This window comes from Euprymna scolopes, chromosome 18 (assembly GCF_053919585.1).
Source record: "Euprymna scolopes isolate OS-2025 chromosome 18, ASM5391958v1, whole genome shotgun sequence".
Classification (NCBI taxonomy): domain Eukaryota; kingdom Metazoa; phylum Mollusca; class Cephalopoda; order Sepiida; family Sepiolidae; genus Euprymna; species Euprymna scolopes.
In genome coordinates this window covers 113,551,074-113,578,936 of record NC_136499.1, presented here as the reverse complement: position 1 = coordinate 113,578,936, position 27,863 = coordinate 113,551,074, and the positions used below count along the sequence as shown (strand labels likewise).

General features: G+C 34.0%; 1 protein-coding gene across 1 annotated transcript in view; it reads right to left on the bottom strand.

Annotated features, from left to right (window-relative positions):
* Nucleotides 1-12,346, bottom strand: part of LOC145297773 (uncharacterized) — a 127,712-nt gene extending 115,366 nt beyond the window's left edge. The window contains exon 1 of the mRNA XM_080144018.1: nucleotides 11,676-12,346. Within this exon, the coding sequence (XP_080000144.1) occupies nucleotides 11,676-11,904 (229 nt within the window). The 5' untranslated portion in view covers nucleotides 11,905-12,346. The remainder of the gene's footprint in view (nucleotides 1-11,675) is intronic.
* Nucleotides 12,347-27,863: the final 15,517 nt, after the last annotated feature.

The window sequence follows — 27,863 nt, the reverse complement described above, 5'->3', positions numbered from 1 at the left end:
ATATTTCTTCAAACTGAAACATAATTATCAAAGTATATTTACGCGGACAGATATCAAAAGTCTTTGTTAAAGTATGTGGCATATTTTCATTCTATGGAGGCTAGGCGCGAACGCAGACCCCACAATTTTATTATACCATCCCTGTTCAAGCTGAAACGCACTTATCAACGTATTCATATGCGTATCTATATCAAAACCCTTTTTTTATTGTTATTTTTTGTCTCCATTCTTTGGGGAGCAGGCGCGCACACAGACCCCAAAATTTAAATAAACCACTACTGTTCAAAATCTAACAGCCATTTTTGATCCTTGATACATCTTACTGTATGTCGTCAATTTAGTATAATAGTAAATAATATTGGAGCCGATTCGTGCGCGCACACACACACACATACACACACACGCGCACACACGCATATTCAGATTTATATATATATATTATATATATATAAAGCTATATATAATATATATATAATATATATATTATATATTATATATATATATATATATATATATATATATAAAGCTATATATAATCTATATATATATATTATATATTATATATATTATATATATTTTAAGCCCCCCCCTTTGGGTAGAGCACTGTCGTAAATAATTTCACCCGCTACTTAATTGGCTGAAAATGCGAAGCTCGTTGTTTGTTTGTTTACGAACAGGCGATTTGAGCACTATAAAAGTGGTGGCGGGTGTCTATTTAAATAGACATTCCGACGAGTTATTCACGCGCGTCCATTCCATGGTGGAGTAGGAGAACTGCCGACTGTCAACACGACGGTTCTAGGTTCAATCCTTGGCTTGGGAGAGATGCTAGTCTAGCGGCACTGATGAGTTGTGATACAACGAAACAGGACTGTATATCGATGACTACAAATATGTATATACGCACATTAATTTTATTCGTTATTATTTTTGACAATAGATGTCTTGACCCTATTAAATAAAATTAGGTATAAGAATTTGGGAAAGGGGGTTCGTTCGTCATTCCCTGACTTTCCTACTCTGTCAATCTTACTCTTAGCTAGACTCATTTGTCACCACAATACCACATTTACTTTATATGGCCATCATACACAAAGGCATTGGTCATTAGTAGTGTAGACGCTTTAGCAACTACTATTATTTTTACTATGAATAAGACGTTTTTTCCTCTGTTGCTGATCCTGTGTAGTTCTAGGAGGTTCATCTAACGAGGATTTGCATTATACTTTGGAATGAGGTTAGTTTATTACTAATCACCTGAGACGACTTTACCGGAGAATGCCAATTATAAGCCTTTCTATCACTTCATCCAGTCGTGGAAGGGAGATAAAGACAGTAATATTACTCGTCGTCTTTTTGTTGTTGTTGTTCTCCCTCTCTCTATGTAAGAATGAAACGAAGTATCTTCTTCTTCTTCTTCTTCTTCTTCTTCTTCTTCTTCTTCTTCTTCTTCTCCATTTCATTGTATTTGAAACTAGCTCAAACCGGAAACTTGTGGGCGTGATTCGTGCGCTTGTCTTTCCGAAGATTTACTTGAGTTCCAGTGGGTTTTTAATTCGTAATCGAAAAAAAAAAAAAATAAAATAAAAAATACTAACACATAAATTAGAAAAAACGAATCAGCATTGTCACGCTATCTTTTAATCAACGTAAACTCGCATCAATCGGCAAGTAAGAATCAAACGCGCCACTTTACTAATCTGCACGGTTCAACTTAATGAAACAGTAATAATCAGGATAATAATCATTGTTATGTTCTACATTTGGCCGAAAAAGACTGCCATCTTGGTTTTCCCAATATCAATCGAATTCTAAGTAACAACAAGCATCTTCGGGACAAGATCATAGTGTAGTATCTGTTCTGATGCGAAACTTCATCTTTTTATGACCTTGGTTAGTGGAGGAGAAATCCTTCATAACTGAGACAATTTAAATTTTTGTTCTTATCCAGAGTGGCCCTTTTTGGAGAGCTGGATTTCTCCCACATTAAAAACTGACTGTGTCTAACTCTGCCCTCGTGAGGAGGCAAGTAAATGAGAACAATCATCTAGCAGATGGGCACTTTTCTATAAATAAACATGTTTTAAATATATTATATTGTACCTATTTACTATGCCTCCCCACGGGACAGAGTTAGACACCAGGGTCGTTTTTTAACGTGGAGAAATGGTACAAAAATAAAAATTGTCTCAGTCGTGAAGGATTTCTCCTCCACCGAAAGAGAACAAGAAATAGAAGTGCAGCATCTGAAGAACAGATACTACACTTTGATCTTAAACGAATTTCTATCAATTTGAATTATTTTTAAAATATTATACTAAAAAGCAGTTTCTGTGAATAAACATATTTAATTTATTTAAAAATATTATATCAAAAGAATTCATATGAAAACATATTTAATTTATTTAAAAATATTATACCAAAAGAATTTATATGAAAACATATTTAATTTATTTAAAAATATTATATCAAAAGAATTTATATGAAAACATATTTAATTTATTTAAAAATATTATATCAAAAGAATTCATATGAAAACATATTTAATTTATTTAAAAATATTATATCAAAAGAATTTATATGAAAACATATTTAATTTATTTAAAAATATTATATCAAAAGAATTCATATGAAAACATATTTAATTTATTTAAAAATATTATATCAAAAGAATTTATATGAAAACATATTTAATTTATTTAAAAATATTATATCAAAAGAATTCATATGAAAACATATTTAATTTATTTAAAAATATTATATCAAAAGAATTCATATGAAAACATATTTAATTTATTTAAAAATATTATATCAAAAGAATTTATATGAAAACATAGTTAATTTATTTAAAAATATTATATCAAAAGAGTTCATATGAAAACATATTTACTTTATTTAAAACATATTATATTTAATAAACATTCCATAAATAAACATAGTTAATTGATTTTTAAATTTTTATATTTAAAAGTAAATTCCATAAATAAATAGATAAATTTAATTTTTTTGAATATATTTAAAATTTTCTATAAATGAACATATTTCGTTTATTTTTAAAATGATATATTAAAAAACTTTCTATAAATGAACATATTTCGTTTATGTTTTATGACATTATATTTTTTATGACATCATATTTTTTATGACATCATATTTTTTTCATGACATCATATTTTTTCATGACATCATATTTTTTATGACTTTTTTTTTCATGACACCATATTTTTTATAAGATCATATTTTTTTTCATGCCATCATATTTTTTCATGACATCATATTTTTTTCGTGACATCATATTTTTTATGACATATTTTTTTCATGACATAATATTTTTTCATGACATCATAATTTTTTTCATGACATAATATTTTTCATGACATCATATTTTTATGACACCATATTTTTTTTCATGACATCATATTTTTTATTGACATCATATTTTTTATGACATCATATTTTTCATGACATCATATTTTTTCATGACATCATATTTTTTTTCATGACATCATATTTTTATGATATCATATTTTTTATGACACCGTATTTTTATGAGATCATATTTTTTTCATAGCATCATATTTTTTCATTCATGACCCGAAAGTTTCATATCTCTGTTGCAGATATTGACTGTATGAGACTTAAAAAAAAAGCAACCCCTGTCATAGGCATGCGCCAGCAGCGGAGAAACGTCATTGAATTCCTCCATGCAGAAAAAAACTGAACCGATCAACATTCACCGGCATCTGCTGAACGTTTACGAATTTGCAGTTGATAAAGGTAGAGTTAGAAGATGGGTTCATTGAACTCAGTGACGATGGAGACGTGAGTGACAACGCGCGCTCCGGACACCTATGCACAATTGCTACCCCATCGCTGGTAAACGTGCATTGAGAATGATGGTGACTATGTAGAAAAATAAACTCTTCATTCCTTTAATAACTATAAAAAGCTTGCTCAACCACTAATAGCTATGGCTAATTATATTTTAATGACATATTATTTTAATGACATCATATTTTTTATGACATCATATTTTTTTCATGACATCATATATTTTTTTCATGACAATATTTTTTATGAATCATATTTTTATGACATCATATTTTTTTCATGGCATCATATTTTTTTTCATGACATCATATTTTTTCATGGCATCATATTTTTTTCATGATATCATATTTTTATGACATTTTTATGAAATCATATTTTTTTCATGACATCATATTTTTTATGACGTCATATATTTTTTTCATGACATCATATTTTTATGACTTCATATTTTTACGACAGTTTTTTCATGGCATCATATTTTTTTTCATGACATCATCTTTTTGTCATGTCATCATATTTTTTTCATGATATATTTTTATGACATTTTTATGACATATTTTTTTTCATGACATTATATTTTTTCATGATATCATATTTTTTCATGACATCATATTTGTTATGACATATTTTTATGACATCATATTTTTTTCAGGACATCATATTTTTTATGACATCATATTTTTTTCATGACATCATATTTTTTATGACATTATATTTTTATGACATCATATTTTTTTTCATGACATTTTTTTCATGGCATCATATTTTTTATGACAAAATATTTTTATGACATCGTATTTTTTCATGACATTATATTTTTATGACATCATATTTTTTTCATGAAATCATATTTTTTCATGGCATTTTCTTCATGACATCATATTTTTTATGAAATCATATTTTTTTTTCATGGCATCATATTTTTTTTTTTTCATTGCAATTCTTAATTCCCATTTTACCCACACTCTCATCTTTAAAATTATAAAATTGGAAGTGGGTCAACTAAGGCGGATGGAGATGAAAGAAAATATGGAATTCTTAATTTAATTAGTTGACGTAACCACAAATAAAGATAAACTTTCTCTCGCTTTTCAACTCACTCATTCAGAAATGGACATTAACTTTTTAAAGGTCATGTAGGTTAAGATGTCCGCGATAAATTGCACGGTTTTCACGTTCCACTTGAAAAGAGAAGTCAGAACGTAATGATAAATATTTTCATATAAGGAAGAACAAAAGGAAGAATAATAAAGGTGGTTTCAAAGGGAAGTAAATCTGATAACGATTTGCGATTACTTAAACTAGACGCCATGTTTGCAAAAATTCCAATCTGATTCAACGTCTTTAGAAATACAAATTTCAATCGATTTTTTTTTAAATCGAGCTAAATAAATCTTACAAATATATTTGATCCCTGGTTATTGATATTTTATCTTGCGTTGATAAGGACCACGCTATTAATTCCGATTCGTAGGCGCAAGTTCGAATCCTGTCCGAATCTGTTCATCTTTGTGTGGAGAATATATTCTTGTTTCAATCTTCTTCAAAACATTTTCGCTTCATTTAATAATCATGCTAACATAACATATGCAAAATAGAAGTCATTCACACATATACATACTCCTAGTTAACGTAAACCTTTATCCGAGTTGTTCCAACAGTAATGCCTCCTATTTTTTATTTTATTCTGCCCGTTTAGATCAGGAGGTTTACAAATGCATTGTTCTGATGACCGAACTTATGCATTCATGACCCGAAAGTTTCATATCTCTGTTGCAGATATTGACTGTATGAGACTTAAAAAAAAGCAACCCCTGTCATAGGCATGCGCCAGCAGCGGAGAAACGTCATTGAATTCCTCCATGCAGAAAAAAACTGAACCGATCAACATTCACCGGCATCTGCTGAACGTTTACGAATTTGCAGTTGATAAAGGTAGAGTTAGAAGATGGGTTCATCGAACTTAGTGACGATGGAGACGTGAGTGACAAAGCGCGCTCCGGACACCTATGCACAATTGCTACCCCATCGCTGGTAAACGTGCATTGAGAATGATGGTGACTATGTAGAAAAATAAACTCTTCATTCCTTTAATAACTATAAAAAGCTTGCTCAACCACTAATAGCTATGGCTAATTATACATCACCTGAAAGTACTTCATTTAAACTCCTCGGCTTAATGTTCCCGGGAAACATGAGTTGGAACAGATACGTTGAGGACATTGCCAAGGCCGCTGGAAAAATGTGGGCTCTCTCTACCGTTCTAGAAAGTTACTTACGCCTGGGAGTATCCTGTGTTTATACAAGGCCACCATTCGCCTATGTAATGAGTATTGGGCTCGTGCATCTGCTACAAGTCTCTCACTCTTAGACAGAGTTCAAAAGAGAGTCGCCAACCTTATAGGTCCTGCACTGTCAGCTTATCTTCAACCTCTGTCCCATCGACGAAATGTTGCGTCCCTCTGCCTGTTTTACAAGTATTTTAATGGTAGATGCTCCGACGAAGTACAAGCCCTTGTCATTCATCGAGGTAAATACCCTCGACAAACAGCAAAATCCCACCCTACACAGTAAAGATCCATAGATGTAAGAAAGCCTTCTACTCTAATAGTTTCTTCCCTAGGACTGGTAGACTTTGGAATTCTCTTCCAGGTTCCAGCTTCCCGGACTGTACTGACATGCAGGAGTTCAAGTATAATGTAAACAGACATCTTGCTGCTTAACTCCATACATAGTATCCCTATATCAAAGTGGCACTGTGCCTTGTTTGGGATGAAAAAAAAAAGCTTTATTTGAAGTTTAAAATGCAAAAGTCAAGTATCATGGTGCAGTTGTACCTTAAACAGAAGCCGAACGCACACCTGTTTTATCAGGGAACCAATTGTTCATTTTATACGCTGGGTATTTCTGCTTGTGCGATGATGACATTCTCAAATGACGTTAGGCTGTATAAAAGTTTGTTCCCACTTCATGGTCAAAATCAAACTTCCTTCTTCAATCGGATTTTTTCGATTATTGATTTTCGATACTTAGCAGACAGATTCCGATACAGAAACTACGCAAGAACACTCCCAGATACATGAAGTACTTTCGAATGAAATTTTAAACATCGGCCATTGCTGTTTCCGAGTTCATAAGGAACGAACTCTCTCATCCCCACACACAAAGTTCCTGTTATATAACGGTAGCGTAGATAAAAACAAACAAATTAACCAGAAAATACAAAAGAACTATATTATTCAAGGGAGACAATTTGCATTAACGAATGCATTAAATTATCTCCCTTCACAACCCTACCAAAATATTAAGAACAATTAACCTGAAGTTAGAAATTTAAAAAAATAGTAAACTCTGTAATAATTTTAATCTGGGCATGGTTAGAGAGCGAGAGCGAGAGGGAGAGAAAGAGAGAGAGAGAGCGAGCAAGAGAGAGAGAGAGAGAGAGAGAGAGAGAGAGAGAGAGGGGGGGAGGGAATACCTACACGGAGTTGAGCTCCACGATCCAAAATGAAGACCACTGAAACACTAGGTGCATCAGAATTTTTGTAGGAATTTTTGACACCCTAACACGAAACTGCGAATAAAATATAAAAAACTCGTAATTTCTCTTTTAAAAATGGGTTGATTATTTTCTTTATGGATTATACTTCCAAAATAAACTATTAAAGTTGTATAAAAAGTAATAGAAATATTTTATTTTTATTTAAAAAAAAAACAGTAATGAAATTAATTGAATTTTACGAGCTCAGTATTTTTCAATTTTTAAACTTTAAAAATCTATCAATTTTTCTATTGATTCAATTTTTACGATGTTTTCAGGATCAATGTGAAATTTTATGCTCTTTCCAATAAACCGAATATAATATTTTAGACAAACGTTTTTTTTTTGTTAATTCACGCCCTCCTCCATTTTTAAGTGTCTATTAAAAAGTAAATAATTAATTTATGTACCAAACTTTTATATATCACAAATTGAAGATAAAAGATCAATAAATAAAATATTCAAATTTAAAACAAAAAAAGTAGTGTTTTTTTAGAAATTTACCTATAAAGTCCGAAGTTTTAAACCTTTTAAAAAGAAAAAAACACGTTGTTTGTTTTTTTTTTTTTTTTAATGAAACCTTGGTCCTTGCTCTTTTGATTGAAAAAAAAATTAGGGCTTGAATTACATTTTTGGAGGAGTTATAAGCTTGGAAAGACGGGATGGAATTATTCAATATTTTTCACAAAATTTCTGACACACCTACTGAAACACTGCAAGATGCATATTGTTCGACTTCAGATAAAGTTTATTTGTTTTGATAAGACCTGTGTTCTGAGAACCGGAAAATTAATCTGTGTCTTTCTTTGCAAATATGAAATAGTTGTAAGGAAAAATTGATAAAACAGTTGAAATTAACATGAATATTCGAGCTTTCGTTCATGCCCGGCTCTAATCGGAACGCTAATTATATTACAAACCAATAATAAAGGAAAACAAAATATTGGACTGACTTTTGGGCTAATTTTTGTCATTTTGACGATACGGTCAAAATGACAAACATGAGCCAAAAAATCACACAACTTTTACAAAACGTCAATTAATTTAAGTGCCCTTATTTTGTTGTAATGAAATAAGAAATACTTTTTTGATTAGAAAATTTTTGAATGTACACAATGAAGATTCTGTTTTTATTTTATAGGATTCTTATTTCAATTCGGTAATACCCTGAAAATGTTAATAACGTCTTTTTACTAATGTTTTTTTTTCGTTAGAATTTTAAGTAAAATTTTGTAAAATTTTAATAAAAAAAAACTTTTGTTCTCGGCCTTCGGGCCGGGATCAAAGTGTAGTATCTGTTCTGCGGATGCTGCTCTTAAGATAATTTCTACCAGTCAATGGAGGAGAAACCCTCTATACTGGGACAATTATTATTTTTGGTAACCAGAGTGGCCTCTTTTTGCCTACTTTTAGGGGAGCTGGTTTTTACTCCACATTAAAAACGGCCTTGTGCCTAATTTGCTTTGGTGGGGAAGCAAATAATACAATAAATACTGTTTTTTGGTCCCCTGACAAAAGGAGGGTCGACCTGTAAATTAATCCTTGTCCGTTCGTCCGTTCGCCTGTTCGCACTTTTCTCAATAACTAGTATAATACAATGCATAATAACTATGCATTGGAATTTTTTGAAATTTTGCACAAACATTAAACATGATATGAGTAAAAAAGTAACAGAACGGATTTTCCGGGAAAACTCCGGTTGCTCCCTAGGGATACCTTTTGTGTTAAAATGGGTAAAAATGACACTTTTGTGCTTATTAAAAAAATTGATGCCTTGGATTTTTATAAAACTTTCTGAAAAGTTGTAACTAACTGATTTCCATATAATTTTGTTTGTCTATACTTCGTGATAACTCTTGGGTGTGTCCCAGGGGCTCTTTTAGAGCTAATAAAAAACACTTAATTTTTTGGGACTATTTTACCATATTTGTCCAAAATTTTCTGTATGTCTATTTAACAGTTTTGCATAGTGCTAAACTCAAATTTAAATATTTTAAGGCTTTGGGGACGTTTGGGGCTAAATGGGGGAGGGCAAATGATGGACTTAGTAATTTCTTTTTTGCATGGTGTAGAACTCATATGTACATATATTAAGACCTAAACTGCACTGTTTGTTCACTTTCACCAGGATTTGACGTCCCCTGGGGACTTTTTGGGGCTAAATTGGAGGTGGGGTGGGGGAAATGCTGAACTTAGTCAATTTTATGACTCGTTCACTATGCACTCACGGGAGGTGGGCCATACATGCTTCACTTGGTTTACTCACGTCCACGCCAAACAAGGCCTATCGCCACTTGGACTACTAGTTGGGGTCAGGCCTATGAAAGTTAACAAGATAAGTGGAAGGGAATTCCGATGTTTGGCTGTTCATGGGGGGAAAAAACTATTAAAATAGAAAGCTTTCTGGCAGTTAGGGACCTCAACAGTGAAGGGTGGGATTTTGTTGTTAAGCGGGTTTGTCGAGGTAACGAATTCATCAGAGCACATTCCATAAAAATACTTGTAAAACAGGCAGAGAGATGTAACATTGTGGCGATGGGACAGGGGTTGGAGCTTAGTTGACAAAGTGGAAACTATTAGATTGAAGACTTTTTTTGGACCCTATCCAATAGAGAGAGAGAGAGAGAGAGAGAGAGAGAGAGAGAGAGAGAGAGAGAGAGAGAGAGAGAGAGAGAGAGAGAGAGAGACTGGCGGTAGATGCACCAACCCTAATGTGACAGCAATACTCCATGCATGGGCGAATGGTGGCCTTGTAGAGGTACAGGATACTCTCAGGTCTGAGTAGTCTTCTAGCACGATAGAGGGAACCCACCTTCTTTGCAGCAGCCTTTGCAATATCCTCAGTGTCTTTGTTCCAGGTTATATTGCCGGTGAAGAATTCTCAGGTAGGGTGTTATTTGTGATGTATATCAGTGGTTGCCGAGGCTTCTTGTAATTGTTAAAGGAGAGCAACTTAGTCTTACTGACATTAAATGTTACCATCTATTTATGGACCCATTCCACTTAGTTTTCATACATAAAGTAAATTTCACAATGCATAAGGGTTATTTGACACTGGATATATTCATAATCGTACCCTATTTCCAAAAAAAAAGAAGAGATATATAACATATGAAAAATAATTGGAATCAAGTCTCCCCTTGCTGTTATTTCAAATCATTTGAAACCACAGCAGATAGTTTTAGTCTTCCCTCCAACAAGGCCGGGTATATTTTGGGTATATATATATATATATATATATATATATATATATATATATATATATATATATATATATATATATATATATATATATACTAGCGGGGGTACGTGACATGCTTTGCCTGGTCGTAAAATACGCTCAAATATGATATTTTAATTTGTCCAGATTTCGTATATACTATTATAGAGTTGTGATTTCAAAAGTAACAAACACACACACACACACAAAAATATATATATATTTTGGGTGCCATCAATGTTGTTGATCGTGAGACCCTGCACTGATGATTCATGAAAGGATGAAACGCCAGTGTCTGTATTATTATTATAGTAAATAATTATATATATATATATATATATATATATATATATATATATATATATATATATATATATATATATATATATATATATATATTAGAATACCTGCTCCTAGGCGGATAAAATTAATTCCGCGAGCAAAACAGTCTTGCGCCATTTTTATGACTTCATATGAAGATTAAAATCAATATACAAAGATACTAAACCTTGTGCCTAAAATCCTTATACTAAATTTGACTAAAATCCATTGTATGATTTTGACTGTAGAAAATGTGTAAACATTGAGGTTAAGGATAATAGGTCTTAAGAAGAAATAGAAATTCAGGGAATATTGTTTCATTAGTTTCAACAAATTCAATGTAAATCTGAAATATTTGAACTTGCAAATGGGAAGTGGCACGTGTGTGTGTGTGTGTAAGTGTGTATGTATGCGGATATTATGTGCGTGTGTATGTGTGTGTATATGTGTTTATGTGTGTATATGTTTGTGTGCACGTGTGTATATGTGTGTACGGGTGTGTGTATGCGTATGTGTGTGTGCGTGTGTGTGTATATGTGTTTATGTGTGTATATGTTTGTGTGTATGTGTGTGCACGTCTGTGTATGTGTATGTGCGTGTCTGTGCTATATGTGTTTATGTGTGTACATGTTTGTGTGTATGTGTGTGCACGTGTGTATACGTGTGTACGACGGGTGTGTGTATGTGTGTGCACGTGCGTGCGTGCGTGTCTGTTTACATGTGTGTATGTGTGTGCGTTATGGAGGCAAAATAATGACTTACATGAGACGCTTGATCCTGGGAAACATTCCCTGAAAAGTCCTCGGTCCCGGCTGTATAATATTCGTTTCCATTTTAATTCCGTTTTGGTTTTGTAATCGGCTTGAATCATCTTTTGGTCCACCTGGTACTCGACCCAAAAGTCCGTGCCGATAGACAGCGCCAGCATCACGAGAATTGGCGGCCCCAGAATTCCTGCTAAGATCAGAAGAACATTAGCCCTCTTCGCCATTTTTGACAGGGCGCGTAGTTTTGATCGATCCTTTTGTTTTTGTTTTCGCCCTTTGTTTTTATTGATTAAAACGAACGTCTCTCTCTTTTTTTTTTACTCGTAACTCTCTGGCGTTTTTATTTAGAGTTTGTTACAAGTTATGTTTACAAAGAAAGGGGGAAAAAAGAGGGCCTAGAAGCTGAGCGTCCAAAATTGAAAGCCGACCACCTAATCTAACAGGTTGCTATTCGTTAGCTGAGTTGGGCTCACTAATGACGGTCCTGGCGTGTGTGTGTGTGGGGGGGGGGCGTGTACAGATGACGAAAAAAAGCACAGCAACGAAACGAAAGAAGCCTATAGCCAAATGGGACAAAAAAGATTGGATAGTGAAGGCGGGTGGACAAGAAGGGATGGAGGTGACGAGACGCGGAAGATAGGTAAAGCTAGGAGAAGGCGGTGGTTGAAGTGACGCAGGTTGTTAACAAACAGGTATTTTGATTCGTAATCGGAGAGCGTCTCGAAACGCTCCGGTGAACTATAGGAGACGAAATTTTTAGCACCCCTCGGCCCTCCTCTCACGAATAAATAAATAAATAAATAAATAAATAAATCAAAAATAAAATAAAAATAGAAATTGAAAAAAATATACAACAAAGTGGGAACAAAAGTGTCAAACCTACTTTTTTTTCTAAAGAAAGAGAAACACGCCTAACGCCGTGTTCAGAGCGATCTAGAACGCAGCAAAACCTGTTTTTAACATTAATACAACAGGTAAATAATTTATGTTTTTGAAGTGAGAGATCACGTGAAGGTTGCCAACATAACATCACTAATTGAAAGTGTTGCTATGGAGCAAACTGGGTTCGAACTTGGCACACCCAAGTTGAATGCTTATGTCGTTATTCACTTAGCCATCATCACCAACCTGTTTTTTTTTGTTGTTTTTAATTTTTTTGTTTTTTTTGTTGTTTTTTAATTTTGATTTGAAAAACTTTTATTTAACACAAACAAGGTACCGAGATGTAAGGAGATTCTGAAAATTAGAGAATATTAAATTGGGAAATGCGTGAATGCCTCAGGAATCGATCTTTAGACCACTATCATTCCTGATATTCATTAATGACCTCTCTGACAATATTGTGTCCGAAATGGGTATATTTGCTGCTGATACAAAGCTCTATAAAATGCACGAAGGAAGAACGGATGTACATAAATCTAAGACAATAACTGAATCCTTAGAAAATTACCCCAACACCATAGCAGGTGAGGCCATAAATCGATGGTGACATTTAATGCTAATAAGACTAAGCTGTTTTCCTTTAACAATTACAAGAAGCCTTGCCAATCATTGATATCTATGACAAATAATACCCTACCTGAGAATTCTTCCTTCAAACTCCTCGGCTTAACATTCACAAGCATTAAGAACTGGAACAAATACATTGAGGACATTGCAAAGACTGCTGCAAAGAAGGTGGGCTCCCTCTATCGTGCTAGAAGACTACTCACACCTGAGAGTATCCTGTACCTCTACAAAGCCACTATTTGCTCCTGCATGGGGTAGTGTTGCCACATCCGCCCTGGTGCATCTACTACTATTCTCTCCCTCTTGGATGGGGTCCAAAAAAGAGTCTTCACTCTTATAGGTTCCACTTTGTCAACTAAGCTCCAACCCCTGTCCCATCGCTGCAATATGGTATCTCTATGCCTGTTTTACAAGTAGTTTAATGGAATGTGCTCTGACGAACTCGTTGTGCTTCTGTCCCACGACGTATATATCCCTGACACACCGCTTAGCAACAAAATCATACTTATTCACTCTTGAGGTCCCTAAATGCAAGCTTTCTATTTTAAATGTTTTTTTTTATATCGAACAGCTCGATTTTGGAATTCCCTTCCTGCTACCTGCTTCGCTTACTGTACTGTTTTACAGAAGTTTAAATGTAACGTAAACCAACATCTTGGTCTCAAATAGTAGTCCCTTACGGCCAAACGGACAAGTGGCAATATGCCTTGTTAGAGGGTGAACGTAAGTAAAAGAAGAAAAAAAGAAGAAAAGAAAGCGTTTCCATGGAAATGAACCGGAACACACAGGCTGTTAGTTTATAGTAGCCACCTTAACTTCCTTGCTGCTTTAGATTGGCAACCTACCACTGGTTAACTAGGCCACTAAAAGGTATTTTAAATAAAAAAACTTCTAAAATAATCACTCATCTGAACAAGTAAATGTTGCTTAACTTCGTTGAATACTATATGCATTTATTACATATCAGAAATAAAGCTGATATGTTAAACATAGATAAACAGTTCAACGAATCCTTAACAGTTTTGAGTATCATTTTCTTTTTCCGAATTAATCAGATAATTGCTGTTGGCATTCGGATTCCCGGACATCTTTCTAGTAACAATCCTTTCTAGAAAGATATGAAGTACTTACCAGAGGGACCGCGAGATGTTGGCAAAAATCCTAATGAAAAATTTTTATGTGGTACGAACTGGATCACTTAGATTGTCAGTCCATGTTGTTAAATACGTAGCAACCGCTACCTTTCAATTTTGTTAGTGTGAGCAATGATATTATAGTGTCATAAGGATATATATATATATATATATATATATATATATATATATATATATATATATATATATATATATATATATATAATTATGTTTAGTGTTGGGACGATGCCAAAATTTTTCCCGATTCCGATTCCGATTCCGATTCCGTTCAAAATTTCCGATTCCGATCCGATTCCCGATTCCGATTCCGATTCTTGTAAAATTTATACATATTTAATTAGAGATTTTTTGTTTGTTTTTTCGTAAATTTTCAAATTATTACATAAACCCCTGGTTAATGTCCGCGTATATTTTATCTCAAATGTTTGCCTTGTAATTGATTAAAAATTGTAACACAACAAAACATTTATTTTGATTTTAAAACAAAGCTATATTGTACCAGTTCGTATTTACTGTATAACATGCTACTTACATGAATAGTGGAAAATATTCGAAGATTGGTAGGCAAAATAAGAAAACGATGTAAGAACAATATATTTAACAACGCCACTTAGCAAAGCCACATCTCATTGTTACGAACGAATTTCTAAATAATAATATTACTATTATGAAAACCATTTTTAACGTGAGATTGCGTGAGCTTTCTGTGCTTTCTCTCGCAGCTAAATCCCTATTCCAAAATGAAATATTACTTTTATAGATTACGTGTTAGAACATTTTTTTAATTGGCGGAAAGAAAAGCGATCATTTAGAATTTAGAGTGTAAGATCAGTTTCGAATATAAATTTAACGTAAAATGATCATCATTTCTGGCCATCCTAATTCTTTATGGATATTAACTAAAGTGTTTCCCACTAAATTAAGTTCGGTTTGCAACGTTGTAAAACCATGTGTAATCGCTTAAAAAGTAGACACTATCCCCAATAAGCGCACATAATTTAAAATTGGTAACACACTACAGCTCATGTTACGTTATATTTATTTGTGAAACTGACCGTCTATTTTAAATTCCTAATCGTTTTTATATATATATATATATATATATATATATATATATATATATATATATATATATATATATATATATATATATATATATATATATATATATTATAATCATGAGTGTTTATAGGCAATCTTTTTATTTCATTTTTAAATAGTTACGTGTAAAACGGTACGTAGATGTAAATAATGTATTCTCGTGAAATTATCGGTGTTTTTATTCCGTTTTCATTTTTCGCCCATCGCAATTATAACTTTTTGTTGCGAAAAGAAAAGTTCGATTCTCCATTTTATAAAAGACACGGACCCTTCCTACTACTAACCTTCAGTCCGTGATAATACAAAAAAAAAGCGATTATTTGTGCTTTTATGATTTTGCCGATTGGGTTGTGAGTCAATGGTAAAAAAATTAGTTAACTGCTTTAAAACGATTCGAATGGCTGGGAAACGGGGGATCATTTTATATTAAATTTAGAAATTTAGGAAAAAGGGCCATTTTCGCTAGCTAGGAAAAAAGGGCAAATATCGATTGAAAATTAATTTGAGCCCGGTTCTTGTTCCGATCAAAAGTGCCCCTTTTGGGAGCTGGATATTCCCCACATTTAAAAACGACTTTGTGTCTAACTTTACTTTCGGGGAGGGGGGCAAGTAAATAGGAGCACTCAATATGAGAACAGTAGTACGAAGCATAAATTATAAAAATCGATTTTATTTCGTTTTAAAGAACCCTTAAAATTAAAAAAGAATTTGGTTAATTACAATGATTACAAGATAATAATTTAGTTATGTAATACACTTAAGTATCTCGTTGTTACTCATATTTAAGTCCTAAAATTCTTAAATTATAATGTAAAAACATTAACATTTCTCCAGTTTCGCCTTTCAGACGATTTCTACTTGGTGAATAAATATTACCTCCAATACTAAATAATCGTTCACTTTCAACAGAAGATGGGGGTGCTGATAAATATTTCCTGGTTAAGGATGCCAGGATGGGAAATTCATATTTATTTGAATTCCACCATTGAAAAACATAATCATTGCATTTGATATTTTTTAATTTTTGATATTTTTCCATTTCTATCTTTAATGAATATATTTGCTTGTTTATTACACTGTCTAATTCATTCTTTACTGGTTCGACCTTTTCTTTGTCTTTTTTCTTTAATTCAGTGAGGCACTTTTCAAAACTAAAATTAAAGTCATTATCATCATCACTTTTCTCCACAGATACGTCAGACACATCAGACTCCATAACTTTTGATACATTGGGTGACGTGTCTATTTTTTCTTTGGTTATCAAGGAGGCCTCGCTGAAGCCCGCCAATCTCACTCAAAAGTTGAGTTGAAAGTATTATGGGGTAATTAACACCTTCGATGCCGTTGGTTTCGACAACAATACTTTTTCACACCCACTTGCCAAATTTCTCAAGGAGTTTAATATGAAAAGATTTCAAACGAATAGAGTTTTATTTTATTTTCCTGGAGCCACATTGTCTGACACCGTCGCATTTTTCTCGGGTTTCGGAAAAGTTAAAAATATACATGAATATCTCACAATGAATTTATCAAAGTCTGGATAAAATAGATAAAGAGAAAACATTTAGAAATTTTTCAGATTGAAAAAGAAATTATATTTACATTTAAAAGCCCCCCCTCATTGAAATTCTACTTTTGGACGATATTTGTAAACCCACTAAAAACCAAATTATTTTTAGATCTAGGATGAAGCTCTAAACTGTCTTCACGTATTAAAAAAGGGTGCTTGTGCAGTTTACACTATGTTAAAAAACGAAAAATAAAAAAAAATATATATTCTACGTACTCGTTATGGAATGAAGTTCTCATAAAAAAATCACGTAATTTCATCAAATAGTTGTTATTTTATGCCGTAAAAACGATTTGGGAAATTCGGAATCTTCCTAAAAAAACTGCGATAATTAGTCAAGGGAGCGTAAAACAAAAACTATTTAATGAAATTACGTGATTTTGTTATGAGAACTTCATTCTATAACGAGTACGTAGATCTATAGAGTTTAGTTTTACTAATAGTTTAAAAGAAATAAATATTTATAATCGGTACAAGCAATTGAAAATTAACTTTTGAAAAATATTCAAAGAATCGATTTTGGAATCGGAAATTATACACAAATTTTTCCGATTCCGATGCCGATTCCGATTCCCCGAAAATTACCGATTTAACCGATTCCCGATTCCGATTCCGATTCATCGGCACAACACTAATATATATATATATATATATATATATATATATATATATATATATATATATATATATATAAAGTTTCATACCACCAACGGACTTTAAATACACCGGACATGCCAACAACTTGGTTACAAATTAATTATATAACGAGGTGAGGAATTATAGATGAATAAACAGTTAGACATTTCTCTACTTGAACATACCCGTCTATTTGTTTGTATAACCCTTACACCCTCTCTGTCCGAGGGCTGGGCCGCATCCGTCGCTATCCTGGTTCACGGGAGCATACTTGTGATGTACTCTTGGCCGTGTTCATCGCTCCCGGCTCACAGGACCATAGATGCAACCCAGCAGGGCTACATTCTTACTTGTCTAGTGGTGGACCCCTCAAGGGTGACCAGACTCTCACTGGTCACTGGAAAATATCCTTCTGCTGCTCAGGGCACGCGAAATTTGCATGACCCTAAGTCCGTGTGGCAACATTGTCTATTTCGGCCGTCACTCTGGCTTTGTGCTGGATCCAGTCTGTCTCCTTCATCACCTGGCGTCAGGGCATACCTGAAATAAACTGCATATTCATTCAAGCTGGCAATCGAGAAGGAAGGAAAAACTCTGGGACATTTTTATATAACGAAACAAAATAATTATTCATAAATCGTTTTACACTTGTTTATAGTCGAGTTCTTTAATCCAAGCTTCATGATGCAGGTTAAGTTCCTCTACTTAATTTCCCAGCTAAGAACAAGAGCTTTTCAACTTAGCTCTTATGGATGTCCCCCAGGCGGGGTGAGTGCAATGTGGACGCCTCGAATGCCAGCTAGTAAAAAGGACTCTAACTCTAAAAAGCCAATCGTTTTTATCAAATCAGTAATTCCTCCTTCCACCTTTTTGGAGTTATTCTTTCTTTTTCTTTTAGAGCTTATCTCTACCAGACCTCAAACCCCACCTGCACTGAGGTTTTTTACTTGTGACCAATTGGGCATGATTAGTCACCCAGGTCGAACAATGCCTGGCGGTGATCCCTACTTTTTGACCCCCCCCCATTCTTCATCTCGCTCAACAGAGATTTTAAAAACAACCTTTCCGTTATTTATAGATATATAACAGCAAATGAGATAAAACAAATTATTATTTGCTTTCTCTCTTTCTGACAAAATTCCATAGACATTTGTTTTGTTCTAATCAGACATTAACACCCCCCTCTTCTGTTTCACTAATTTCTACTCCTCCTTTCGGCTTTATCTATCCCAATTTTTAACCCCCATTGCACTGAGGTGTTAACTTATCATGTAATTAGGAGTTATTAGTCACCCCAGCTGTCTTCCATATCGCTCCCCAGGGTTTTAAAAACAACCTCTTCGTTGTTAACAGATTTTTAACAGCCCGTGATATAGGAACAAATTCTCGTTTGTCTTTCTCTAAAAAACCCATCCCGGCCCTGATGTAATAAGCGATAACTATTTATTTCCATGAGTGATTCGTCGTCTGAGTCAAACATTTTCAGCTGGCGACCCTTTTTTCTTTTTTTTCCTGACCCTAACTTCATATAGATGTCGGCCAGTGAGACCGCATCCCCCCACGTACCTTTCAACAGAACATTGTTTCTTTAATAATTTGAAACCAGAAAACGACCCTGTATTGTTTTTTTCTGCCAACTCGAGAATCTAATTATCATATTTATTTATTTATTTATTTCTCATCGAAATATTCCACCCCCTCTGGACATCCCTGCCTCTTACTATCGCTACATAAGTACAAAATGGAAATTAAAACCGCTTAAGAACAACTATTATCTATTATCATATTTATTTATATTTTCTTCTCATTGAAATATTTACTATTTCTTCTCTCATAAACATCTTTTTTTCCTTGACCAAGTGTCAGCATGGCTCCCCAACCATACCTCATCCTCTCCCATCCTCTCTTCCTCTATTTGAAAAGCAAGATCATCTGGTGTCGCCAGGGATCTCGTCATATTTGTTTATTTTTCTTTTCTTTACTCTTGTAATTCCGGTCCTTTCCGCATTGCTTTTTGCTTTTAAAACATCCATATATTCCTTTACCAGCAATGCTTCAAGCAAACTACTATTTACACACACACACACACACACACACACACACACACACACACACACACACACACACACACACACACACATATATATATATATATATAAGAGAAAATTGGTTTTTATCAAACGGTAATGGAATCATGCCGTTTTTCCTAGGGCGACGATTTTTTCGTTCCACCCTTTATAATCAAACATCAATATATATAAAACATCGCCCTTCCGAGTAAAGTGCTCAATGTATTGAAGTACAGAGCAAATATATGTTAGTGTTTTAAAGATTAGTTAATCAACGCTTGTTTCCATGGATTTTTTTCTGTATATTTTAATCAGGCAAAATATTCGTCAGTTTTTTGGAAAAAAGTTAATTTTTTTAATGTTCTAATGAGTCTGAACTAACCTTTAACTCGTACCAAGTTTAGTATTAAGTCTATCACTTATACCCTTTTTCAACCTTCTCTCGTTTTCGTCATTTTGTCTGTCTGTCTCTCTCTTTCTCTCTCTGTCTCTCTCTTTCTCTCTCTTTCTCTCAGTGTATTTGCAATCAAAGGTAACAGAACTAACTTTAAAATTGAAGATTGGAATAGTCTATTATAATCGAAAAGGTAATATCGCGACTAATAGTAATACTATTTAATCCATACATAAAAAGGATATATATATAGTCATCGACATACAGTCCTGTTTTGTTGTACCACAACTCATCAGTGCCGCTAGACTAGCATCTCTCCCAAGCCAAGGATCGAACCTAGAACTGTCGTGTTGACAGTCGGCAGCCCTACCTCTCTACCACGGAAGCCACGCCCGCAAATAACTCATCCGAATGTCTATTTAAACAAACATCCGTCCGCTACTTGTAAAGTGCTTAAACCGCCTGTTTGTAAACAAACCGCGAGCTTCATATTTATATATAAGAGAGAGAAAAAGTCTATATTCCAAATTTCAAGATGTTGTTTATCTTACCGTTTATTTCTTTCGGCATGTTCAAATGTTCAATTCTTGACAGCACCTATTTCGTAGCGCAGAATCATTCATGTAATTATTATGTCAATTTTTGAATTTATTCCGCCCTTACTTATGAGAAGAAAATTCAAAGATGGCGTAACTAAAAGAAAACAGAATTGCAACTTCTCTTCCGATTTTCGGATTTTTGTAATCATGCCCAATTTGCAAAGCCAGTTGAATTTAAACAAAACCCAAATGGTCAAAATGGAATAGAACACTCTCAACAGTTTATGTTGCTTATATAAATAGAAAAAGTTTCCTAATTCGCTTAAACCGATGGCGATGCGAATAGTGACGCGAAAACAACAACAACAACAACAACAACAACAAAAGACATGGTTTAAATTTCAGTCTGAAGCACTAGCAGGTCTAGCCACACTGAAGAGCTATCAGATAGCGAAACAGTCTCTCATGTATACTGAATCTATTTCACTTAACAAAGGTATGCACAATAAATTAAATAGTAAAGTTTACTACACTTGGTTGCGCAACTAGTTCGGGAGGAGAAAAAGTTTAAAAAAAAAGCCAATATTACTCTGCTTACCCCGGCATTGCTTCAAGTCGTTCAGAACTTTTCTTCACAATCAACACCGGCTCAGGAGTGGTGCGGCTAGAGATCGAACAGCCCTTTCTTGGAGGTAAAATACAAGCCTACGAAGTGAAGGATGACTTTGAGACTGAGTTCGAATCGAATCTTCCCATTGGCAATAATTATCATCTCTAACTGTAAGTTTGAAACACATGTGTCTGCAGGTTTTGAACTGATTGTTGATACACATCTAAAAATATCGCATCTATATATATAAAAGCGAAAATGTATGTATGTATGTATGTATGTGTGTATGTTTGTGTGTCTGCTAAAAACTTTAGACAGACACGACGAAAATTCACAAACTCGGTATCATATCGAAGCTCCATCCTTCGCTCGAAAAATTTCGAAAAATTGGCCAAAAAACGTTCATTTTTTCACCCCGAAATCGACAATTTTCGACTGGGGGGGGGTCAACAAAAACGGTCTTCTCGTGACGACGGCCGGTCCTACGCATGCGCCAGATGACGTCATGAACTGATTTACTTTAAATAGTTGAAAAATTGGACAAATTTCATGTAGGGTGTGTTCGGTCAGTCGATTAGCGTGTTGGTTCATTATCTAAACGTTTTGGGTTCGAATCGTGGTGTGAGATGTCTTTTTTCTTTTTGATTTTTTAAAGTTAAATATTGGACCAGTGTTATTTAAGCCATTTTTCACGTAACGTTCGTTTTTCTGTTTTTTTTTTGTTTTTTTTACTTCGCTTATCCACCCCCGACTACACACCCAAACGCACCCGGGTACCCACCGATTTTTAAATTTTAATATCGAAACAGGCTTATTTAAGCCATTTTTCACGTGTTCGTTTTCTGTTTTCATCGTTCGTTTGCCTTACGTTATTTTTTTTGTGTTTTATCCCGCTTAAGTGTTAACGTTCTTTTCTTTTTTTACTTCGCTTATAACAAATAAACCTGGTCATTGATGTCGTCATCGTCATCGTCGTCGTAACGCTCGACGACTTTCGGGCGCGCACCTGTCAATTTGGTTCTTACTTAAATAAATTCAAACATCTTTCACTAACTCATTCTTGCTGGCCGATTTTATTTTCAAACTTCGCCCCAGGGCTTCGGGTTCGATCTTACCCCCCGGGTTCTTTTTTTATTTAACACCACACACACCTAGAAACATCCGGGCAACGCCGGGTACCCCCGCTAGTATATATATATATAAATATCTACACACACACATAATGACTGACTCAAAATCGCTCTATTACATACTGCACAATATACCACATTAAACCAAAAGAAATACTCTTCGAATCAAGAAAATTATCAAATATATATATATATATATATATATATATATATATATATATATATATATATATATATATATATATATATATATATATATATATTCAAAATGTGAGATATTATATAATTATTTCCACAGTCAAACAACGTCACAGCCTACAAAAGCCATGGCAGCCAACGAACCAGATATCCAAGACTCGAGTTTCGCCCTCATTTGGGCTCATCAGTTAGACATATCCGAACCCGGGATTCGAGGCCGAGACTTTGTTTGGCTGTGAAATAATTATAATGCTAGTATATATATATATATATATATATATATATATATATATATATATATATATATATATATATATATACTAGCATTATAATTATATATATATATATATATATATATATATATATATATATATATATATATTAGCATTTCAGCCAGACGTTGCCCGGGTGTTTGGATGTGTGTGTTGAGCAAAAGAAAAGTGGTAGTAGGAAGGCAGGCTCGAACTCGTACCCTGAAGGAGGAAAAGAACGGGGGGGGGAAACCCTGAGGGTTTTGCTGTTATAACCACCGCAAAACCGGAAGTGACGAAGTTTTTAATTTAGGCTAGATAATCGAAAGAAGAGGATGACTTTCAAAAATATCGTCGAAAAAAGCGACCTCCCCTGTAGAAAGGTGCCCAGTTGAAGGTGAAGATATTAATTTTTTTAGCCAAATTTTCGATATTTGTGGTCTGAAAGGTTGAACTTCAAGATGATACTGATCTTCTAAAAATACGTCGCTTCTGTCGAAAGTTTAAGGCAGACATGGGCGAATAGTTTTTTTTGTTTGTTTTTAAGATATACGATACTGATAGGTTTAAAACGTGTCTATTCTAAAGATTAAAGACTATCTTAGGCATTACTTAAAACCTGTTTTTGATCAGTTTTACACTGTCTGTGTTCGTTATGAATGTTCTTATTTACTTTCCTCCCCACGAGGGCAAAGTTAGACACAATGTCGGGTTTTAATGTGGAGAAAATTCAGATCCCCCAAAAGGGGCACTCTGGACAGGAACAAACATAAAAATTACCTCAGTCATGAAGGATCTCTCCTCCACTGACCGAGGACAGAAAAGATGAAGTGTAGTATTTTTTTTTACATGGAAGTCACCACTTATCAAGGCCCGGAAGCCACTCGGTGATAAGGGTTATTGCGTGTACAGTAATCAATGAGATAGTATTGTAGTAATCGTTAATATTGGAGATTTGATAAAGTGTCTTACTTAAGGGGACGTTTCATCAGGAATTTATTTATGTTGGACTTGAAGACATCCAAGTTGTAATCAGGTGGGAAACAGGCAGACGGAAGAGAGTTCCACAAACGTGCACTTCTAAGAAAGAAGCTTTGTTCATGGAATCTACGTTTTGGTTTTGGCACAGTTAAAGAGTGGGGGACATTTTTGTATTGGAACAGATACTACACTGTGGTATTTATGTGCTTCTACACAAAAGCAAATTAGACCCCAAAAGGGAGCACCCGTGCAGTGTTCAAATAGATAGCAATTGCCTCGGTATGAAGGGTTTCCTCCACATTGACCAAGGCCTAATTAACTTTAAAAAAAGTGTATCAGTATGAAGGTTTTCTCCTACATTGACAAAGACCTAATTATTAAAGTAAGGCATCGGAACATATACTACACTTTGACAAAGTAGAACCAATGGGTGAATCGACTAATGCAGGCTGTTCTGCAAGATCGCTGCAGATCGTAACGTTTTCACCGACGCAAGACGTAACAAAACGGCATCATTTCCCCCCAAGGCGCTTCACATCTCGTCCAGTCACGTGGGTTTATCACGTTCTTCACGCCGTCTTGCATAAAACCAGGTACAATTCTTGCATTTTCTCTTTCTTTTCTTCTTTCCACGTGCAAGTGGCAGAAAGAACGCACTCTTTGCCTCTTTTCGGTAAGGCTATTTGTAGCATCACTAATTCACCCCCCCCTGCTCCTATGATCACACATGAAATATTCAGGAGGTGATCTTTCGCGCCGTGTTCTTCGTCACAATGGTACCATTACTGGGTCCCCATTAGAAGTATTATCAGAATAGACATCACCTTCATTTATACTCGGTGTCTGTTCACATGGCCTCTCTCTAATTGTCCCAAACATTTGAACACTGTGTGATCGGGCGAAACGTCTTGAAATTCAGCAAGCAGTCGAGTCTCAAACGCTTCGCCTGCCATTTGCGTTTGATTATTAACTGAGGATTTGCTTATCCTGCAAGGCCGAGTAAAGAAGTACTTTCTTTTCCCCCAAGACGGATTCTTTTATCTTAAAATCTGTGGTTAAAAGTAAAGAACCTTACCTCATGCATCGTGCTGCTCGTGTTAGGAAAGAAAAAAAAAAGAGAAAATAAAAATGGCCGCCCTTGGTATTTATGGACGGAAAATCACGGGATGTGACGAGAGGGGGGAGGGGGTATGCAAATGAGATGTGGTTGGGTCTCTCTATAAAAGAGCCGTCTTCTTTATTTTGGGCGTCAGTGTGGAAAGTGCAGAGAGAAGGGAACAGTTGGATTTGAGTTTGAGACTTTTGATCTGAGGTTGAGTTCAAATTTAACGTCAAAATCTATTTTTACATTGACATTTTGTGACCCAATGTATGTTCTTGTTGAAATATTTTCAATTACTACACATTTATCTAATATGTAAACGGCTATATATCTGTCTGCCTGTTTGTCTGTCTGTCTGTCTCCATATTTTCAAATTCTATCACTACCCGAAACTAAAAGTCGCAGAGCACCGCTAGGGACCTCAAATCATTAGATTTGTTTTACGGGCCGTTCTTTTATGGGTCTTTAGCCGGTTAAAATCGTTTTTAAGAAGTCAAATAGGGGTCAAAATTGAAAAAAAATCGTTATACATTTTGTACATTCATCTTAGTTTATTTTTAAATTTTAATTTTTACTCGCATTTAGATGCGTGTCACGTTGGTACAGTGGAAACGTCACCAGCTTTGTATGCTTCGGTTTCGATTGTAGCTGATGGAACCGAAATACTTTTATTTTAAAATCACTACTCTATAATACGAAATCTAGACAAAGTAAAATATCATATTTAAGCGTATTTTACGACCAGGCAAAGCCGTATCCCCTTCGCCCGCTAGTCTATACTATAAATCTCATCTGTCTGTTTAAGTGTGTGTATGTATGTATGTATGTATGTATGTATGTATGTATGCCTGCTTAAAACTTTTGACAGAGGCGACGAATTTTCACAAGGTCAATATCGTTTTGAAGCACAACACTTTGGACGACAAATATCGAAAAATTGGCTTGAAACCATTAATTCCTTCACCTTAACTGGGAGGGGCCACTTTTTTCGCCGATATCTTAGAAAGTTATCCCCTCTTTCCGATTGACTAGACTTAATTTAAACATTCGTTACTTCCGGTTTTGCGAAAGACACAACAGAAAAGACGTCACGTTTTTTTTTTCACATTCTTTTCTCCAGATCTGGAAACCGTAACACGTATGTACGTACGTATGTTAGCAGTACTGTAATATCTCTCTATATGAAAGTCAGTTTGTGTGTGTGTGTGTGTGTGTGTGTGTGTGTGTACAAATAAATTCTTAAATATTTAACAACCATTTTCATAATACAATTTAAGAACAAATTTTCTAATAGAAATCGTGTCAAAGAAGGCATTAACACAGGATAGTTAGATTTTACTAAAAGAAATAAACATAAAATTAAAAGAGAATTTTTTTTTTTATTTTAGACGCAATATCCAAAGCGACATCATTTATTTTCTATTTTTTAATTTATTTTTTGACATTTCATATTCGGTGATCAGGAGATCCTATTTATTAAAAAGGAAGGTAGAAGGTGATAACATACTACGAATATTAAATTAACGTATCTATATGTTAATAATTTAATGTTCGTAGTATTTTATCGCCTCCTATCTTCATTTTTAATAAATAGGATTTCCCGATCGAAGAATTTATAATCTGGAAACGTGACACACATCCATACATGCGTTAAAGGTACTACGGTATTAATGTATAGACTAGCAGGATCTATGAAAATTCCACGGGGTATAATTCATAAGTAATATAATGATGTTGGCATTCTGTAGATGTTCAGTGTAAATGGGGACGCTCTGATATTATTGTAGCTCTTTTGTTAAAACTACAAAAGTATTTATCTAAACTAGCAGGGACACTCAGCGAAGCCATGTCGTAAAATACGCTTAAATATGATATTTTAATTCTTGGAGATTTCGTATATATTAATAGAGAGTTAATGTTATATCGATTTTTACATATTATAAAATTGCGATTTCAAAAATAAAAAATATATCTATATGACTTGGGTGCATTAGCTTGAATCGAAACTGCAACCAAAACATATATATATATATATATATATATATATATATATCCGCATTAAGCTGGTCTGCCTTTTAACTTGTTGCTGGCTATCTTGGTCTTGCTTGTTGCTGGATCTCAACATTTTGAACAGAGAGAGAGACTTAGTTGTCGTACAAAGCTAAGACTCTGTAACATCATCTGTGTATACATACTCTCTCAGGCATTTGTCTATTAAAATGGTCCTGTGGCGATGGAAGTCATTTTTGGACTCATGGACTTTAAGTGTTTGAGGGAGTGGCACTCGTCTGACAAGACGTTGCAATCACCATATATATATATATATATATATATATATATAGAAAGAGAGAGAGAGAGAGTGAGAGAGAAAAAGTTATATTCCCAAATTCATGATGTTGACCATCTTATAATTTATTCCTTTAATCCAGTTGACTTAAAGAATTCTTGTATAGATGATGAGATGATCTTGTATTATTGTATAGATTGATGAGAACTGTATAAGTTAACTGGATTAAAGGAATAAATTATAAGATGGTCAACATCATGAATTTTGGAATATAACATTTTGTCATTTATTCTCTATATTGTTCTGTAATTACATTGAGCTTCTTATGTAAGGATTGGTTTATAATAAGAAAATATATTTCTACATATATATATATATTTATATATATATATTTATCCAGATGACGAGTTATAATACCTGAGTCGACAAACAAGTATTTACGAATTTATAAACAACAAGAATTGAGGACTTTCGTGTCATGCTCTGAAAAATTTTGTCCCTGGCTTGAGTAGGGCATACTGAACGACAATAACATCGTTGAGTATTGCCAATAACCACACCAACATTTAATATACATTGTTTATAAATTAAGTTGATTTTAAGTAAATATGTATTTAAAAACTTCTACCTTTTGTTATGTTCTTAAACTAAC